This window comes from Amblyomma mixtum, chromosome 9 (assembly GCF_055824585.1).
Source record: "Amblyomma mixtum isolate Tamu chromosome 9, ASM5582458v1, whole genome shotgun sequence".
In the NCBI taxonomy this organism is placed as follows: domain Eukaryota; kingdom Metazoa; phylum Arthropoda; class Arachnida; order Ixodida; family Ixodidae; genus Amblyomma; species Amblyomma mixtum.
The window spans coordinates 8,463,216-8,478,812 of NC_143020.1; the positions used below are offsets into that span (position 1 = coordinate 8,463,216).

Genomic DNA, 15,597 nt, shown 5'->3' on the forward strand with positions numbered 1-15,597 from the left:
TAGGCCCTCCCAAAACTCTGTCTCTGCACTCGTGAAACAATCAAAACAACAGAGAAAAACAGCTAAAGGAAGAAAACAGGGCACTAAGGCATGAGCTAGAAATTAGCCGCAAAGCGCGCGAAGAGCAGGACAGAAAAATCAACAGGCTACAGCAGGAGATACAGGACCTCAGGTCAGGCAGCACTCCCATGCCGCCACCACCTCCCCCGCAAAGTCAACCCACCGAAATGACACAGACCAATTTCGCCAAGTTTATGGCAGAAGTACAAGTAATACAAAGAACAGAACAGTAGGTAGCCATGCAAGGAACAGAAATCCGCACCCTGCAAAAACAGAAAATCACCGAAGGCGTTAAAGATAATTTCAATCAGAGACGCCCGGCATAAGAAAACTACAGTACGAGAGACGAATCCGAAAACTAAACATGGACAGTACAACCAAAGTTGCGAAGAAGGAAGAAAAATTAGAAATAGGGAGTGGAACTGCAGAGGATACAGAAGGAAACAAGGATTATTACAACAATACATCAACACGCAACTAACTCCACCTGATGTAACTGCCCTACAAGAAACAGGGATCACCCCAACACTCCAGGGCTACACGTGCTACGAAAACTCGGAAGAAGGCAGAAGAACGGCGATCCTAGTCATCAAAGCCCTCATCGCCATAGGTCATAATAGGATAGCCGACACAGACGTGGAGCACGTAATAATAGAGATCCCACCGAAGAAGAAAAGAAAGAGAGGAAGTATATTCGTCGCAAATATATACAGCCCCCCAAGACAAAGCAGGGCAAAATTCGACGCGCTGTTCAAGGGAGCAAACAAACTAGCCAAAGGAAACGCGCTACTCATATTAGGAGACTATAACGCCAGAGAAGAGAGCTGGGGATACACAAGAACAGATATGAAGGGAAGAGCGGTAATCCAGGCAGCCAACAGTATCGACTGTGAGCTTATCCCGGACGCCGACACCCCTACGAGAATCGGAAACAGCGTGACCAAGGACACCTGCCCCGATCTCACGTTTGTCAAAAGAATAAGGCAAGCGGAGTGGGACAACCTAATGGAAAACCTAGGAAGCGACCACTATATCCTAAAGACACAAATTACAATAGCGGATAAAATCAGACGACAGATAGGGAAGGCAGATCATAAGGACTGGAATGCCTTCAGAGCAGCATGTGCCAACGCGATAGGAAGTATCGAGTCCATCACGGAGTGGGAGAACTTGCTCAAAGAAAAACAAGCAATTTCACCAAAGAAATCGAGCGTACGCTACAAACACCGGACGTAGACTCCAGACTTCTCAGGCTATGGGAAGCTAGGAGGGGATTCACAAAAAGGTGGAAACGACAGAAATACAATAGGAAACTCAGGCTGAAAATCGCGGAAATCACAAAAAAGGCAGTGGAGTACGCGACGGACCTAGCAAGACAGAACTGGCAACAATTTATCGACTCTTTAAACGGAACCTTAAACACCGCAAAAACATGGCACATACTTAAGGCACTTCTAGATCTAGCAAAAGCAGAGAAAACAACAAAGCCATATACCGACTGGTACAGCAATACGAAGGAACAGACTCGGAATTATTGGACAAAGTACGCAAAAAGTGCTACGGCAAAGGCAACCCAGCAGCCTACGCAGAGCGCGACAAAGGAGAAGATGAGGCCATAGCACAGGCCATAGCATCTTCCATTGCCACACACTTAATGAGCGACTACAAAACCGCAATCAGGAATTTTGCAAAGGGACAGATACATTCTGCCACCTACAAAATTCTCCAATCAAGCCCCCACGACTCTGTCCGCTTCTACCTGTGTGAGGTGAAGATAGGGGAGTGAGTATAACATTCTGCTAATCACGAATGCTTGCACTAACCGCCTGGGTTCTATGTTCTCGCCTTCCTGGGTGCCTGTTTGCTATTCTTTTGATTAACCAATAGACACCTTTAGCATACCGTGTACCGCGTTACCGTTACCGGAGTACCGGGAGCCCGCGGGCAGCCAATGCGCATGCGCAAATCGCCTTCACGGCGCCAGATGCCCGACTGCGGCGCGTGTGCCTGCAGCATCGGGACCAATCTCATAGCAATGCGCACCCTCTCGCGGCAGCTGCGCAGTGCGCCGTGGCAGCTCCGCCGCGCCCATGCTAACCGCGCGAGCTGGGGCCCTTTCTCTCGATCTGGCGTGACGTCACCACAGAGGACAGCTAAAGGTCAATGGTGGAAGCGGCACGACCACGCTAATGGCTCGAAAGTCAGAGCAGTATTGCTTTTGCAATAAAAGAAAGAGAAAAAGAGGTGGCGTAGTAGAGGTCTCCAGAGTGATTTCGACCACCGGGGATCCTAACGTGCGCTAACATCGCATAGCACATGGGCACCTTTTGCGTTCTGCCTCCATCGAAACGCGGCCGCCGCAGTCGGGTTCGAACCCGGGTACTCCGGCTGAGCAGACGAGCGCCGTAACCACTGCGCCACCGCGGCGGGTGGCGGCAGTGACAGATGTGCGCTGCATGCGTTGCCATTGACAGCGTTGTACCAGAAACGCGGCGCTCAAGCAATAGTGCACATAACTGGCTCCCTTGGTCAATGGATGCCTGAATCGCGCTTATAGGAGGTATTCACTGAGGCCGCGCTACCAGACGGCGCGAGCGTCGTCGCGGCATACGCGCCATGTTTGCGGTCGTTTCACGCCAGCTAGCGCAGTGTCACGGTGCGCCGTGAAGTACCCGGCCTGAACTGTTAGTGATCCGTAACATATTTACACGTTGAATGCGGCAGGGACCACTTATCTTTGTGGAACGCTTATTTTGCATGAAGTTTGCAGCAGAATACTTCTGTGCCGTGATATAACCGAACTACTTATAGCAACCCGGCAGCAAAACTGGCTGGCTGCACTGCACGCTGGAATGTACATGACTTGCAGCTTTTAATATCAGTTGATAACTGTCAGCTAGTCATGCAGGGCACATCGTGGATAAACAGCACGATTAATTACCGAAATCCCAAAACTGCCGCCGCAGAAACTGATAATTCAAGCGCCTGTAGTCCGCGAACTGCTGACGCTTCTCAGACGGTCTTTCAGCAGAAAGGCAAGGCGTAGCTGCCTTATTTACACGACAGAACGGTCAAACAAATACTGCCATGCGTTCGCAGCACGAACGACAGACACAGCGAGAATGTTTGCAGTTTTGACTGTAGCTACGTAGCGTTGCTTCGTATGCACAAGACTTCTCGCGCTTTTGCAGCAACGCAGTGTGCAGCCATTCCGCTAGATTCAGCAGTAACACGTCACTTTCAGCAGATAGAGATGACATGTGAAGCTACAGCTAAGTGAACAGACCCTTAGAATTACTCGCCTCCCCAAAAACGGCACTTCGGCCATCGGCTCCTCGGACGTCGGCACCCTCAGCACGGCTCTTGGACTCTCCCGCTTGTCAAGTAATTGCACCCTCTCATAGGTTTGTATGCTTTAATTCCTTGGCCTGCCAGCAAACTTAAGCCGTGCACAAGGTGGGCCTCGATACCGGTGAATTCAACGCGCGGCAGCAGTCCTGTACATATCACACCGCGCCGGCGCCTCCGCTTTCCTACGGGTCGACCTTTTCACAAAGTGGAACCTTTTGAGCTTGGCCGCTCTTTTCTGCTTCGCGCAGTTCACGGAATACCCATTCAGTCATGCGGTGTTACGGGCCGGACAGAAATTATTTGCGACGAGACGCGAAATACACTCACATTTCACACATCACCAGCTATTTAACGCTGCGGCTGGTTGCAGCGGCCGCGCGCGCGACCACCAACATGGCGAATGCCGCGCCGGCCGCTAGCGCCCCTTGCGGATGACGTCATGTGAATACCTCCTATAGGTACGAGGGTGATCAAGAGACGTGGGCTGCAGGCATTGACTACGTTGTGCCAGAAACGCGGCGCTGAATCCACAGGCCGTCGGCGTTCATTGGCGTTGGCGTTGACAACGTTCCACACTCAGATCATTTTAAGGAAAGTAAGTCACATAACTGGCTCCCAGGGTCAGTGAACGCCTGAATCGCGCGTATAGGTACTTGGGGTGATGACAGAGAGATGTGGGCTGCATGCGTTAGCACTGACACAAAGAGATCGGGGAGAAGTGAGCCACTCGCTTTCGACGCCCACCGGCCAGTGTTTCCTTCACTTCTTGGTGTAGCTGGGAATAAATCCTCCTTCCTTGTTTTGAAGCGAAAAGCTTCACTAGGCTCCTCAACACCGCGCTTCGCACGGGCCACCCCCGGGCGCCGCCGCGGCGCGCCCTTCCTCCTCCTCGCCACCCCCTCCGTTCTCCTCCACGCCACCGGTTTAGGCCACATTCTCACAGCCGGTTTTTCCCTTGCTCCGTCGCCTCCATCACGCCGGGAGCCGACGGAGGGGGCTGCATTTGGACCGTTTCCCCCCCCCCCCCCCCCCCCCCAAATCGGGTGGCCGGTGCCGCCGGCTCCTGCTCTACGTTTCCGTCGAGCGGCGGCGACGGAGCCCGCCCCCACGGAGAGCGAGCCAGTCACAGCGCGAGCTCGCTTCACGTCACCCGCGGCTTGCTCGCTGCGACCAAGAGATGGCACTGGCGAGCGTCGGCGGCGGCAGCGATGCGCGGGTGCGCGGCCAGGGCGAAAAAACAAAAAGCCTGCTCATTTTTTTTACTCTCCGTCGGGAGATGCACGCGCCTTGCGCCCCGAAAAGCGCCCGCTGTCGAGGAGCAGAGAGCGGATGAGTTTTATTTCATATGGCATATGCGAGGTGTTCGAGCCAAAACGGGTCTGCGAATGAACATTGTGGTTGCACTAGGCGTGGGATATACGATAAATGATTTTTTTTTTTTTGGGGGGGGGGGGGGGGGGGGGACGCTCAAGTAGCACCACTGTTATGTATTTGAATTTCATGCGCTATCTTTTAGAGCTTTAAGAAAAAACTACTCGGACGATACCTTGTTGCGAACACTCTAGCCGGCCGTTTGTCAAAGTGATCTACAACTTTTAAATTGACATTTTTTTTCAAGAAATCAGTCAGAAGAATGAAAATACAGCACCAAAGCCTTTTCCAAGAGGACTTCCTGACGTCCATGTTTTTTTTTTTTAAAAGGGGGGGGAAGCAATCTTTTTTTTTTTTTGACGCGAAATAGCCTTGCCGTGTTTGTTGCCTGAATACCGCTAGCGGGAACGAAGCACACCGCGCGTGAAGCTGGAATATCTGGTGCGATATTACTTTGGGAAAACGGCACGGAAAACGTAGAGTGAATGACACAACACGGGAGGTGGCTAACAACTGAGGTTCGCTCCACGCACAGAGAAATACAGAAAACGGCACGCCGGGTCAACACACTCGTTCACATTTAGCCCAGAAAGGAAAGCCTGTTCGCAAACAGCGCCGACTGCAGCACTCCGCTTGCATGCTACAAGAAGCTCGCAAACCCAAGACACCCCAAATCAGGAAAAGCCTGGGAGGTTGAAACGGTGGCTCAACATGTGGCTCCACAGTTCAGAGGCGCGCCATAAGGTAGAAAAAAACCTAAAAAAAAAAAACACGGCCCGTAGGCCATGACGAACCGAGGGAGTTCGGGAGGGTAACGAAGTGGGGGACGAAAAGACTGCTGCCAGGTTTAAAGCGAATTGAAGGGGATGGCTGATGCAAAGGGGAACCATCCAGGTGAAGAAAGGAGAAAGAGGCGAGAGGGGTAACTGCGGAGATAACGGAAAGAGCAGAAAAAACTAAATTCTGTTCATTGTTTTTATTAGCCGTTTAAATTCTTTTGCTAGCTTAATTCTTGAATGGTTGTATAAAGACCAATCTCGCAAGCTATTGATAACAGAGTTCATTACCACCCTACATATGTTCAATTTCGTGCATATCGGCCTGAATACTGTGACTGCAGCACTCATTTCTGCAGCGGCTTTAAAAGTAGTTGCTATACTCATATATATTTGTTTTGGTGCTGTACACGTGGTGTGTTTCGTTGCAAAAACAGGGGAGTTGCGTAGAGTTAATAAACTAACTTCAAACTTTGTCCACCGCTTGCGAGATCACATCGGTTTTTTTCTGCGGTAAGAGCCAAGCGAACCAAAGCGCAAGCAGACGACTTTCATCGCTACTTCGGCATGTTTCTCGGACACCGCCGAGCAGCGTTTTTTTTTTGCGCAGAAGAAAAAAAAGGCACTGACGTAGAGTCACGTGGGAACAGCGAGCTGCCGCCCAAACTGGTTTGCCGGTGTCCGGCGCCGCTTTCGATTAGAACACAAATCCGTTCCGTTGCGGCCGCGGTTCCCGGCTCTGTCGCCGCCGCGCCGGAGAGGAGACCGGCTGTGAGAATCAGGTTCTTTTGCAAGGCGTTGCGATAACGCGTGAGCGGCGGCCGTAGAAGAGGCGAAGACATTCGCCATGGAAGAAAAGAAGACCCAGAAGTGGTAGCGAGGGAGTTGGCTCAAAATCTACACCGCTATCGTGGTGCTCCCAGTGCATTGTGCGCGAACTGCGACAGCCATGACGTCAAACAAAGCATAACTGCAGCTTTTCGCTTGTATATCCAAGCTAAACCAGAGCTAAACCACAGCCAATTTTTTAAAGTATATTTCGATCTCCCACATGCCACCGAAAAACGAACAGCGGCAGTTCGCAAGCGGCGACCTTAGCGGCCTACCAGACATGTGGCGGGACGTGTGCCTCCTGCTTTAAAGCGTAGGCATATGCTTTATGTGTGCTGAAAGGTCTTAGAATTTCTACAGAAACCTCATAAATGTCCGCCCGTGATAACAGTAGACAGGAAGAGGTTCTAAAGAGGCATCCCTGAGCTCAACAGAAGTGTCTTCCGAGAGTAGCCAATTGAGGTGGCTTCGTAGGTGAGTTATTTCCGGTAGACAGTTGACTGCAAACCTGATGAAAACAGTGGCAGGGGAGTGATTGCTGTGTGTACATATATGAGTTGATTTATTGGGGTTTACCGTCCCAAATCGACTCAGGCTATGAGGGACGCCGTAGTGAAGGGCTCCGGTAATTTCGAACACCAGGGGTTCTTTAGCGTGCACTGACATCGCACAGTACACGGGCCTCTAGAATTTCGCCTCCATCGAAATTCAGCCGCCGCTGCTGGGATCGAAGCCGCGTCTTTCGGGCCAGCAGTCGAGCGCCGTAACCACGGAGTCACCGCGGCGAGTAGTGTATATACAGGGTGTCCCAGCTAACTTGGACTAAGGTTTATAAAAAAACTAAGCCTTCTTCAGAACTGAAATCGCGTGGATGTTGTTAGGGTTTATCTAAAGTTAGAGTACCATTTTTTCGCTCCTACTATTTGATTAATTAGTCGAGATAAATAAATGAACTTTTTAAATTAGCTCGAAACGTTCAGGCGTCAATAGGAAAGTTGGGGAGCTCCACAAATATTGTCCAACCCAGGCACTTCCAACGAGGTAGACTTAGCGTGGCCGTATTTATTCGGGAAAAACGAAAGCCCGCGGCGAAGAAATACCACGTGACAGTGCGCTCCATGCGCCTGAATTCGTCGCGATTACAACGCTCGTATCCGTGCTTTGTAAAAAGCATCACTCGCTTCGCGCCTTTCGCGCTGCCCAAGACAGAGCTTCGCGTTGAGCTTGGTTCCAAGGTAAGGGCGGCAGTTGAAAGAAAGCGCGGCTCCCGTTTCTGCGGCGATAATTGCGCGCTCACGTTAGCAGAATGCATGCGGAGGAACGATGACAATCTAATGAGTTCGAATTTGGGAGCGAGATCCCAACATTCAAAGACGCCTATAACAAGTTTGATAACGTCGTGTGAATCACGATGGAAAACGGAAGCCGCGCTTTCTTTCAACTGCTGTACGAACCCCTGGCGCTTATCTTGGAACCAAGCACAACGCGAAGCCCTGTCTTGGGCAGCACGAAAGGCGTGAAGCGAGTGATGCTTTTTACAAAGCACGGATGAGAGCGCTGTAATCGAGGCGCATTCGAGCGCATGGAATGCGCGGTCACGTGGTACTTTTTAAATTCCGCGGGCTTTCGTTTTTCCCGAATAAAAACGGCCACGCTAAGACAATCTCGTTGGAAGTTCCTGGTCCGGACAATATTTGTGGAGCTCCACAACTTTCCTATTGACATCTGAACGTTTCAGGCTATATTTGAAAAGGTAATTTATTTATCGACTAATTATTTAAATAGGAGGACTGAAAAAAAATGGTCTGTAAGTTTAGAGAAACCCTAACAACATCCACGCGATTTCAGTTCTGAAGAACGCTTAGTTTTTTTATAAATCTTGGTCCAAGTTAGCTGGGACACCATGTATATATTGCAATGTGCGAGACACGCACCCTACATCACACCCCTGCCACTATTCTCTCTCTATCTCTGTATACATACATACATACATACATACATACATACATACACACATATACATAGAGGGGATTTTATTTATTTTGGGGCGTTGATCAATGGCGAATATTACTGAATATGTTATCGCTTAGATAATTGATTAGATAAGCAGAAGAAAAAACCACACGCCGCCGGTGGGAACCGAACCCACGAACCCGAATTACACGTCCCGTGCTCTACCAACTGAGCTACGGCGACGGCTGTCAGATCAGCTTTCGGGGGTATTAATGTTTACAAGTGACCTAACCTTGAGAGAGTTCATCAGCGCCACCACGTTCATAAGCGGCAGACGTAGTACGTCCTGAATGTAATATAATCGTGTATATATTGGTGTGATTCAGGCAGATTCCAACAGCGGAAGAGACTACGGTCAGTCCTTTACCGCGTCAGTCCCTCTTATATACACGCGGAAATAGCAACCTAAATCCGTAGCGGTCTTACATTCCCGCACACGAAATGTGCTTAATGGGAGGGCACAACAGCAAGCTCAGCACACTGACGCCGAAGACGTGCTGGTGATCGAAAACACGTGCTTCGCCAGGACAACCTTCAGTCTGCAGCTGGCCGATCCGGCTACCGCTTGCACCTCAGTGCACCAACGAGCCAAATCGATAAATATACGTTCTGATGCATAAAGTTATCATAGATGTTAGCGCACGTAAAAGACGGCAACAAGCGACACGCCAGAAATTACTCATAAGTACCGGTTTCCAATCCGCACCCTACCTGCATGGTCGACTTCTCTCGGATGTCACCTTAACGAGTGACAATGCATGTCAGAAAATGTCAGAGGGAAAATGCGAGCAGTGCAGTGCTGCCGATCCTAGGGATTATTTCCTAGTTTTAGGGAATTTGGACGCTGTTTAGGGGAAAAGAGATTATTTTGCATAATTTAGGGAAATTTCATTTGCTTGGAGAGTTCTTTTTTCTCTCTCAAATTGGGAAGACAGTACAAGCTTTTCGCTGTTTTTTTCTCTAGAACTGATGGAGGCCCGCACAACAATGCCGCGCGCTCGAGTAAAGCCTGTTTCACATGCAAGTGGAAACGCTTTGTTGCTGCGGCGCAAAGGTTGGTTAGAGCCATCGCGGCGGCTCCAACAGTCAGAGCGGCTACGTTCCAAGAAGTTAACAAATTTTTCGCCGCGATGCGCTCCTCGATTTTCAGTCGCTTGCATGCATATGAACCAGGCTTTACACGGACGTAGTCGGTGGTGTATGGTCCCTGACGTGGCCAGTTGCACCCGCTGCTGTGATCTGGCGCGCCACCGCCTTCCCTCAACACGCGCGCCCACTCCTCGCGCTGTACTTGGAGCTCGCTGCACGACGTGAAATTCCTATTCAGTAAGCATATCTGCTTGTTTATTTTGATAACTAGAACAGAACAAGGGCACCATTTTTTTTATAAAGGAGCGCCGTGTTGAAAATCTTAGCTAGTCTAACTAGGGGAACAATTCCCAGTTCACCCGCCGCGGTGGCTGAGTGGTTATGGCGCTCAGCTGCTGACCCGAAAGACGAGGCTTTGATCCCGGCCTCGGCAGTCGAATTTCGATGAAGGCGAAATTCTAGAGGCCCGTGTACTGTGCGATGTCAGTGCACGTTAAAGAACACCAGGTGGTCGAAATTACCGCAGCCCTTCACTACGGCGTCCCTCATAGCCTGGGTCGCTTTGGGACGTTAGACCCTCCAAAATCATAAATCATAATTTCCACTTCCACCACGGCGAACAAAATGAGTTGAGATCACATGACGCATACAAAAGCTGTAACAAACACTGCTTTATTGTTTTAATTGACTCAAACTGTTACTTTAGCCACCCTCTAGAGCAATCGCAGCAAATCGACAAGCAGCTTTCATATCGCAGTTTCCGTACACTCCTCAAGCGACCTCCAGGCATTTTGTACGTGGTATACTTCGACTGAAGTCTAAACCGACATAACATGAGGGAAAAAATTTCAGTTCATTCCACACGCCGATGCATGTTTACTAATATCTTGCGTACAGTGAAGAAAAAAACACACAGACACGGTATAGAGCCTTTGATTTCTAATTTCCAAAGAGCGCTACGGTTTTATCTTGTATCTTCATTTAGAAGTTCTTCATTTTAGACCTTTCATTTTAAACTTACACCTAATTTGCTTACAAACGTCTGGTAATAGGGTGGCTTCAAGATAAAACTTGTCACTGGAATACGCGTAAGTATACATTTTTTCACATTTGAACACTATTTTTGATATCTAGGGAAATCTAGGGAATTTTTTGTTGCAAACAGGGGAGAAGCGGCTCCGGAGGTTGGCAGCACAGCAGCAGTGATGCACAGCACACACCCACATGAGCGCATCAACGACGGAAGCGAAGAGCAAGTAAACATGAGCGCGACGCGCTGCGCCGGCACGACCTTCCGCAGTCCACCGAGCTGACCTAAGCTGACCGAGCCGCGCGAGCGACAGAGGGCGACTGGTGTCGAGAGTAGTAGCAAGCTCGCTGTCTGCGCGAAAGGGTTAAAGAATCTGATCTATAGGCATGGAGGAAGGAAAACTCAGGAGAGGCCCTTCCTATATCTACAGGCAACGGACGTCACAATCTTACGTCATGTAGAGAGGAAACACCACGTAATGTTACCGCTTGAGAATGGCGGGCACTTACGGCGGAGATGGGCTTACTCGATGGCCTAGCAGAATTACCTACGCCGAACCCAGAAGCCTGGACGCCCGATACACACAGCGTGGCATTAATACTAACAGCCATGACTTGAAAGCGAACAAAGAGAGAGGTAAGAGTTTGTTGGCGGTCAAATCAAGAACACAGATAAGCTTCTTCTGTAAATTCACACGAGACAGCTGGTCGAAGCGTACAGCGAAGCTAGCCACAGCCGCGAAGAGCGATGAAAGGTAACATACCCGGCTCACAAACAAAGGTGAATCAAACGGCACAGCTGCTGCGAAAAACCTCACTACTCCCACGGATTCCCTGCAGTCAAATAAACCAGGCGCATGCAACCGATGCGGCTCCATCAACCGACGGAGCGGCCCGCGAAGCAATCGCGACCAAAACTGAGAACTTGAACGACGCCGCTGCGCGATCTCAGCAGTTCGCCGCCAAGAGCGGTCCACGGGCGCCTACGCGAGCAGGGCAGCGAAACCCAGCAATGCAAGAGCGCAGGGAGCGGTGAGAGGAGCGGTGAGAGGCCATCTCCAAAGTTTCGGACTGATAACCACGCCCGGGAGCTTGCAGGTTTACGAACCTAGACACAAAGGACCCCAAAGTCACGAGCGAACACAGGCGCGGAACCAGCTCAAGGCCGAAGAAAATCTCCGACAGCGTAGCTTAGAAATTTACTACGTGGCGCTTCCTCGGAGAATCGGTCCGCAATTTAGTAGATGGCCCCGGAGCTGGAATTGGTTTTCCTCTAGACATGTTGCGAGAAAAAAAAAAAAAACGGCACTCGAAGAGTCAGAACAGCCACTAACCGATTACTCAGCTTAATTCATATCTGAACTGCCTGAACTGTGCGAACACAATAAGTTTTGGCTCTACAGAGCTCGCGTGAGAAGTCACGAATGTGCGCGCCTCGACCTAAGCCTACTCGCGGAGAAGTGGACAAATCGTTTCATGCCGGTTCCACTCAACGTCGCGCTCACACGTGGGAACACACGTGGACGCTGGCTGGCCGTGCCATGAGCTCGCCAGCACAAACGAACAAGTTCGCGCCAAATGGTCCTGGGAAAAAAGAAAGTACTAAGATATAAAACGCTGATTACTCACAGGACATTGTTCCCAGAAAATCTTCCACAGCAAGACGATTGCTCTCCAAGGACTAGCCAAGCTACTCCAAACGCAAGGAACGCGCACACACGAACAACGACAACGCTCCAGGCGAGCCTAAAGAGGCTGTGTTTTTCCAAGTAAACCGTTTAAAAGGACAAGAAGCGCCATCTGACGGCTTATTCCGCATACTGAGGCAGTAAGTGGGAAAGAGTGTGTCGGAGGAAATGTGTTTTCGCTTTCGGTTTCTTTTAAGCCACCAGTTTCGGTCGCTTATCGAAGCTGCGTGTTGCGGCGACTACTGGTTGCGGCTGCCTGAGGTTGCGGTTATAGAGCGCATTAACACTACGCGCAGTTGCTTAAGTTGCGTCCCTTGTGATGGCTTGCTGAGTCCGAAACATTTCCGTTTCATACATAACACACCCCCTGTTGGGTGCTTACAGGTATACGTTCAGGCAAAACAACGTTAATAAGAAAACATTACTCACGCAGCGTGAAGAAGTTGCCGTGATGCTGAGGCGTAATTAAACTGAGAAAAGAGCAGAGAGAAAGAGACGCGGATCACAGGGTTGTTGTTGGGCCCTTGGTTATTGAGTTAGAGCTTAGACCTCCCGCACAGCGTTATCTTTCTTTTCTGTGTGTGAGCACCAGGCCTTTTTGACACAACCAGCAGTGGTTCCCGAGCGAGGCCCTCTAATCATATTGCGCCCGCGGACAGTCTGTTAGCAGTCCGCCAATAAACCAGTTTTGGTTTACATACAATACCAGGTCTGTCTGTACATTTCGGTGCTGCATGTAGGAACAAGAGCGCTGTTTAGTGTCGTATCGCGGCCTCTTCTATCAACGGTGAGCAGCTTTAATCATACGTCTTCGCGAGGTCCTTTCGAGCTTGATCTTCGTGAACGCTGCGGTTCTGTGTCACGTGCTGTGCTGTGGTGGCGGCTCCAAGCGTGTTCGTTTGAAGTCTTGAACCAGTGCGTTATGGAGGATGGCTAGATTAATCTACCGGCTCAACTAATCCAAACTGTAAGTTCGACGTTGGTGCCGGGAAATTAGGGCTTTTATTAACTCTTCGCGACTCAGAACGTTACGCAGTTGTATAACACCATGGAAAATGCACGGTTTTGCGTTCTCGCTTCTGTTTACTGTTACATAGTTTTGTGTAGCGTGAGCAGCAATGCACTTTACCAGTGGTAACCAGCTTTCTAGGGCGGTGGTTAGCTGGCTAGAATTGCTAGATGCCTCAACTGCTCGCAGCTTAAATGAATTGTGCTTTTGATGGCTCCATTTCCACATATTTGGGCGTATTTTAGTCGGTAACATCGGTGCAGCGATTTCTGACAACTCCGCGTGCTCTCTATGTGAATGTCCGTGGCTTTCCTGACCTTCCTCTGGCTTTCGCGCGGCAGAGGTATCCCAGGGGCCGCCATTCTTCCGCAACACACCGGGGCGCGGTGGTGACGATGTCTACCCACCACACGGACAGTGGGAGTGAAAGGTAGTACAAGACCATCCCCCCCCCCCCCCCCCCGCATTGTCGCCTGGTAGGGGGCACTTGTATAACGTCACGCGGTCCACACGGGTGCGAGCGTATTTCGTGTGTGTGTGTGTGTGTGTGTGTGTGCGTGCGTGCGTGCGTGCGTGCGTGTGTGTGTGCGTGCTTGCTCTTGTGTGCGTGTGATCGTACGACGGTCTTAATACGTTTACGGTACTTGGTGGCGAAAAAAATTCCCTCTTCAGGGACAACGCAGTGGGCAGTCCCTGAAGAGGCAATTTTGTTCGTCACCAAGTACCGTAAACGTCTTAAGGCCGTTGTACGATCGTTTTTGTGCCGATTCCGCAAGAGTGCGGTTCGCACGCCTGCGCGCGGACGTGGGGCCGAAGGTTGTTGTACAATCACTTTGCTGCCTGCGGGCGAGCCGGGTGGTTCCAGCGTTCCGATTGGCGCTCCCGGCAGCGCCTCCCGTCTAATCGCGTGCGGCCGTGCAGGTATGTGTTTCTAGCAAAACACGGAGATGTCTTGCGGTAGAAATTAACCGTATTAATTGCGGCGTATTCGAGACATCCGCTGCGTCAACGTTTCTTTTGCAGCGGGATTTTCGTCGAAGGTAAAATCGTGGTCGGCTGTGATGGCACGGATCTCTGTTTAGCCGACCCTGACGGCCGCGAACCAATACGCGACAAAACTTTGCAACATATCGAAGGAGAGCCTGATCATCTGAAGCGATGTCGTGGGAAACCATACGTATTTGAACCATTTCTATCCATGAGACTGAAAAACGCGTCACATCGCGATCGCGTACTCCTCCTCGTTCGACGATACGTTCTCGCAACGGCCAGTGATTTCTGCTCCATAATAACAGAAGGCTGCCTCCGCTGAAAGTTGCGCTGCTCCGACGATTTCAGACCGACGACGCGATTCTTACTGCCATTTCTAGATCGGGCCAAGCAGCAGTACAGGCTCCTATCAACGTACTTACAACCGGGATAATCACATATTTATATTAGTTTAGATTACATGCTTAATATATTTAGTGAGTTACTCAAAGTAGTACACTGCGCTGTTTTTTTTTTGCATTGCTGACAGACGAAAATAATTGCACTCGCAGCCTTTCCCAACAATCTGCAAACTACATAGTTGTCACTCTAATATGTAAACGGCCTCCTCTCTGGCTCCCTACTCACTGTTATTGCAAGCGACGTGCTTTTCTTTTCAATGTATATGGTGTGTGTGTGTGTGTTTGTGTGTGTGTGCGTGCGTGCGTGCGTGCGCACGTGTCTGAATGGTGCATGCGTTAAAAATTCACATTTTAGCACACTGCTGTCGAACACAAATGCAAATGCACGTGAGAAACTATGACTTTTCCAACCATTTGACACAGATAAAATCAGTTGTAATTAAAGCAGCTGTGCATTTCCCACAACAGTGACAATGCAACTTTAACGGTTAATTTTCGTCGTTTTTTTTCCGAGCCATTATGAAGGCCAAAATAGAAGTAGCACTGTGTGGCTGCAAAGGGGCTTAGACGTGCATCACCCGGCTAAGGTGCACGGCTTTGTGCTGCACAGTGACAGCGGGCCATGTGGTTGTCGTTTAATATTCCTTCCTGAGCTCATATTGCAGTTGCACAAGCCAGAATGCAGCGTTTAAAAGAAGCATGGGAAGTTTTGCTGAAGGCCATGTCATTGTTGCCATGTACAAAACAAGCTGGCAGATACTCTGTGCAGCTCCAAAGCATTCTCAAATGTCGCTGTGAATGGAAAATAAAGTGTGTGCTTTGGTATTGCATAAAAGTCTGTACATGCCATTCTCATCACTATAAACATAATGAGATGTGGTAGCCAGTAAACTAAATCAAAGGTAGAGGAAATGCAAGAACCAATTTGGAGGGTTTATATGGTAACGGCTCCTGGCTTAGGCTGAGAAAGAATACTTGTATAGCCGGGG

At 49.9% G+C, this 15,597-nt stretch overlaps 1 protein-coding gene across 1 annotated transcript in view; it reads right to left on the reverse strand.

Annotated features, from left to right (window-relative positions):
- The window catches only part of LOC149328229 (BTB/POZ domain-containing protein 6-like), a 30,623-nt gene extending 17,539 nt beyond the window's left edge, over nt 1–13,084 (reverse strand). Inside the window, exon 1 of the mRNA XM_089559578.1 lies at nt 12,150–13,084. Within this exon, the coding sequence (XP_089415704.1) occupies nt 12,150–12,156 (7 nt within the window). The 5' untranslated portion in view covers nt 12,157–13,084. The remainder of the gene's footprint in view (nt 1–12,149) is intronic.
- Nucleotides 13,085–15,597: the final 2,513 nt, after the last annotated feature.